Here is a 5,295-nt window from a genome sequence, read left to right on the forward strand (position 1 = left end):
ATTCTTAAGATATTGCTTTTTAATCCTCTTTGAGGAATTCACATGGTACAAACTTTACAAAACGTAAGAGATATGAGTGATGGGAGCTCTTGGACAACATGGAGGCCATTAGCAAGCCCCACTTCAGTGAGCTGGGACACACCCCTAGTCTTCTTCATTGTCTTCTTCTTCTTTCATGACGCTTTCCAATTTCAACCAGTCTCAAGGTAGCTTTTGAACAATCCAGGAACAGTTACGTCCCATATGCTAACTAATCAGTCCAAGAGAGAAGCACACAAGAAAGAGTAATTTCCTAGAAGGAATTTATAACAGCTTAATTATCTTTAGATTACATTTTACACAAGCTTACATAGATTTTAATGACTTGTAGAACCCATTTTAAGCAAGCCCAGAACATGTCCTTTGCCCTCTTTCTTACCTTGAACTTACATTAAAAAAAAAAAAAAAGAATAAATTTAAAGATTCTGATGTAGCTTAATGAAGTAGGAAAAGAACTGGTGGTTCTAAGTTTGAGTCAGGTCCCAAATTTTCTCAGTGACCTTGAGTAAAGTGGTTTGCCTCTTTGAGCCTGTTCCCTCATCTATAAATGAGAACAGTATTATCTTCTTCCTAAGACTGTTGTGATGAATAAGTTAAGAGTATACATGAAAATTTTTCATATAATATAAAGTACCAAACACATGGTAAGTGCTATCATCCAATTCCAGCAAAAGAGCAGAGTAGAACAACCTGTGAGATGAAGGGGGAGACTACAAAATGTGCACCTAGAAATTCCATTCTCCAAACCAGAAAATTATCCTTATTTCAAATCACCATACTGATTTTTCACTTCATAGGGAATAAATATCTTCAATTACAATATGTAGAGATATATGGGGCTCTGGAAAATGATATTACTGCTGTAAGCATAAGAAATGCAAATACTGATTCCTAAGTGGACTTCTTATACTGCATTTTGTTAATCAGAAAAAGGACCAAAAGATTTGATGAAAAAATGGTTTTTCTCATAAAGAAAAAATGGCTCCCTCTATGTGAAAATAGACAACTAATTTTCCTAAGGTAATATATAGATTTTCCCCCCACATGTTGCAATCATTTCTAATTCACACTTCCCAATCACTCCTTGTTTCTTTTTTTAAAAATTTTTATTGGAGTATCATTGCTTTACTATGTTGTGTTAGTTTCAAGCATACAGCAAAGTGAATCAGCTATACATATACACATATCCCCTCTTTTTTGGATTTTCTTCCCACTTAGGTCACCACAGAGCACTGAATAGTGTTCCCTGTACTATACAGTACGTTCTCATTAGTTACCTATTTTATACACAGTAGTGTATATATGTCAATCCCAATCTCCCAATTTATCCCACCCTCCCTTCCCACCTTGGTATCCATACATTTCTTCTCTACATCTGTGTCTCTATTTCTGCTTTGCAAATAAGTTCATCTGTACCATTTTTCTAGAGTCCACATATAAGTGATATTACCTGATATTTGTTTTTCTCTTTCTGACTTACTTCACTCTGTATGACAGTCTCTAGGTCCATCCACATCTCTGCAAATGGCACAATTTCATTCCTTTTCATGGCTGAGTAACATTCCATTGTGTGTGTGTGTGTGTGTGTGTGTGTGTATACTACATCTGCTTTATCCATTCATCTGTTGATGGACATTTAGGTTGCTTCCTTGTCCTGGCTATTGTAAATAGTGCTGCAATGAACAATGGGGTGCATGTATCTTTGAATTATGGTTTTCTCTGGGCATATGCCCAGGAGTGGGATAAACCCATGCACCTATGGTCACCTAATCTATGACAAAGGAGGCAAGAATATACAATGGAGAAAAGACAGTCTCTTCAATAAGTGGTGCTGGGAAAACTGGATGGCTACATGTAGAAGAATGAAATTAGAACACTCGCTAATACCATACACAAAAATAAACTCAAAATGGATTTGTAAGGTTGTAAAACCTAAGTGTAAGGCCGGACATTATAAAACTCTTAGAGGAAAACATAGGCAGAACACTCTGACATAAATCACAGCAAGATCTTTTTTGACCCACCTCCAAGAGTAATGAAAATAAGAATAAAAATAAACAAATGGAACAATAAAACTTAAAAGCTTTTGCACAGCTAAGGAAATCATAAACAAGATGAAAAGACAACCCTCAGAATGGGAGAAAATATGTGCAAACAAAGCAACTGACAAGGGATTAACCTCCAAAATATACATGCAGCTCAATTTCAAAAAAGCAAACAACTCAATCCAAAAATGGGCAGAAAACCTAAATAGACATTTCTCCAAAGAAGACATACAAATGGCCAACAAAAACATGAAAAGATGCTCAACATCACTAACTATTAGAGAAATGCAAATCAAAACTACAGTGAGGTATCACCTCACACCAGTCACAATGGCCACCATCAAAAAATATACAAACAATAAAGATGTGGAGGATCTGGAGAGGATGTGGAGGATCTGGAGAGGGTGTGGAGAAAAGGCAACCGTCCTACACTGTTGGTGGGAATGTAAATTTGTACAGCCACTACGGAGAATGGTATGGAGGTTCCTTAAAAAAGCTAAAAATAGAACTACCATATCACCTCTCGTATCCTGTACTCTAATCGCCATGGGGAAGCCTCTGCTTATCCCTTATCCTGCCTGCATCTCCTATGACTCTCTTTTGCTTCGTCATTTAAAACACCATCTACATGCTGTCAACTCCCAAACAAATATCTCCAGCCCAGACTCTCTGGATGTACAGAATTTAATATCCAACTGCCACTCATCACCTGCACTTAGATGTCTAACAGGACTCAAAATTAACATGCCCCAAACTGAATTCTGAATTTTGGCCCTCAATATTGCTGTACTCATAGTTTTCCCTATCCTTGTTAATGACTATTCCATTCTCCCTTTGATTAGACCAAAAATCTCGTAGTTGTATTTCCATGTCCATTCCGTCAAGAAATCTCGTTGGCCCTACCTTTCAAAGTATATCCAGAATCTGACTGCTTCTCACCCATCCCATGCTACCATTTTGGACTGAGCCAATAACATCTCTCGCCAAGGTTACTGCAACAGCCTTCTCACTGATCTTTCTGTTTTCGTTCTTGTTATCCCCATCCTTACCCTCAACTCTGAATTCATTTTCGAAACAGCAACAGAGTGATTCTTTTAAAATCTACATCAATGCATCTTACAGCTCTGTTCAAACCCCTCCAAGACTAACAAATATTATCCCAAGAAAAGCTTTCCATGAACTGGCTCCACTATTATCTCTCTGACCTCATCACCCTACTACTCTATTCTGGCTCATGCCGCCTCAGCCACACTGGCTTTTTTACCCACCCGTGAACAGGCCAAATGTATTCCCTTCTAATGGGCTTTGTACTGGTTTGTCTACCTGCCTGGGGAATGCCCTTCCCTAAGTCCACATATCTAACTCCTTCACGTTACTCATTTTCTAAAAGAGGACCACGATGACCACCTTATTTAAAATTGGCAACTCTCACCCTGCGCTTGGACCTAGGTTGTGGCGACATGGCTAAACACACCAAGAAGATTGGAATCATGGGTAAATACAGGACCTGCTATGGTGCCTCCCTCAGGAAAATGGTGAAGAAAACTGAAATCAGCCAGCACGCCAAGTACACTTGCTCCTTCTGTGGCAAAAGCAAGATGAAGAGACGAGCTGAGGGCATTTGGCATTGCGGTTCCTGCATGAAAATGGTAGCTGGTGGTACCTGGACCTACAACACCACTTCTGCCATCACAGTAAAATTTGCCATCAGAAGACTGAAGGAATTGAAGGATCAGAAGTGCCACCATTTGAAACGTTGCTAGCCTTTAATAAATGGGTTAATTTATGTGACAATTTTTTTTTAAAAATTGCAACTCTCCTCTTTTTTTTTTCTCCCTAAATACATAGCACATATCACTTCAACGTGATATTTATTGCTTATTTTCTGTCTCCCTCTATTAAAATATAAAGACCACAAGGGCAATAACCTAGTTAGAGTACCTGGCACTGAACAGATGTTTGTTGAGTGAATAATGTCCGTCTCTCATTTATGTAGAATCTTGAAAGTTAGGTTATGTGGTATGTTAGTTTTCTATTGCTAGTTTAACAAATTACCACAAACTTAGTGGCACAAGACAACACAAATTTATTCTCTTATAGTTCTGGAGGTCAGAGGTCTAAAATCAAGGTGCCAGCAGGGGTGTGTTCTTTCTGGAGGCTTCAGGGAGAATCTGTTTCCTTGCCTTTTTTAGCTTTTAGAGGTCATCTATTTTCCTTGGCTCACAGTTCCTTCCTCTCATTACTCCAAACTCATGCTTCTGTTGTCACTTCTTCTACTACTTATTTCCATCTCCTGCCTCTTTTCTTAAATACCCTTGTGATTACATCAGGCCAACCCACATAAACCAGGACAATCTTCCCATCTCAAGATCCTTAACTTTATTACATCTGCAAAGTCCCTTTTGCTACATAAACTAACATTCACAGGTCCTGGGGATTGGGACGTAGACATCTTTGGGAAGCCATAATTTGGCCTACCTCATGCGGAAAGCAGTTTTGTGGGTTGAGAATGTGAAGCATAGCATGACTAGGCAACAGCTGAAGAGATGTGAATGAAACTAGTATATCTGCCAGTATGCCAATAGGAGGTCAAGTTTTATTCAGATAACGGGAGATGGACATACGACTTCTATTAAATAGGCACATAACAGAGATGGAATAAAAACCAGTAGTATTGGGTCAGATAAGTTTTGAGCAAAGTGATGTGATATGAGGCTGAGAACTTGGTCATGAGTGAGACATGGAAATTCTCTAAAGCCACATTAAGGATTCTGGCCTGGATTCTAAGGGAAACTGGAGACCGCTGAGGGGACTTACATAGGGAAGTGGCCTGATCAGATTTACAATTTTAAAATATAATGTGGGGAAAAAAATGGGAGAGCAAGAGGAAATGTGAAAAGAGGACCTGAGCCAATGATGCAACAATCTAGGTGATAGTGGCTTGCTATTATATCGAGTCAAATTCCTCTCTGTAAAATGAAGCTCATAACCATTGTCAACCTCACCTGGCTATTACAATGAATCAATGAGAATACACATAAAGCACCATGCTGAGCACATAAACTGTGCTGGTTACTGGCGTTGTAACTCTGATTCAGATTTTAGCTATCCAGTCCTAACACAAAATTACAGAGCTGCTGCTTAAAAGGAAATAAGGTTTTGATTACATCAAACACAAGGTATTTAAAAACCAATAAAACATGGACATAAT

General features: G+C 38.6%; 1 protein-coding gene across 1 annotated transcript; it reads left to right on the plus strand.

Annotated features, from left to right (window-relative positions):
* The first annotated feature begins 3,544 nt into the window (after window positions 1–3,544).
* Window positions 3,545–3,847, plus strand: LOC130854880 (60S ribosomal protein L37a-like). The gene has a single exon (XM_057737753.1). The coding sequence runs from the start codon at window positions 3,545–3,547 to the stop codon at window positions 3,845–3,847; it is 303 nt and encodes a 100-aa protein (XP_057593736.1).
* Window positions 3,848–5,295: the final 1,448 nt, after the last annotated feature.

Source organism: Hippopotamus amphibius, chromosome 6 (genome assembly GCF_030028045.1).
Source record: "Hippopotamus amphibius kiboko isolate mHipAmp2 chromosome 6, mHipAmp2.hap2, whole genome shotgun sequence".
Classification (NCBI taxonomy): Eukaryota; Metazoa; Chordata; class Mammalia; order Artiodactyla; family Hippopotamidae; genus Hippopotamus; species Hippopotamus amphibius.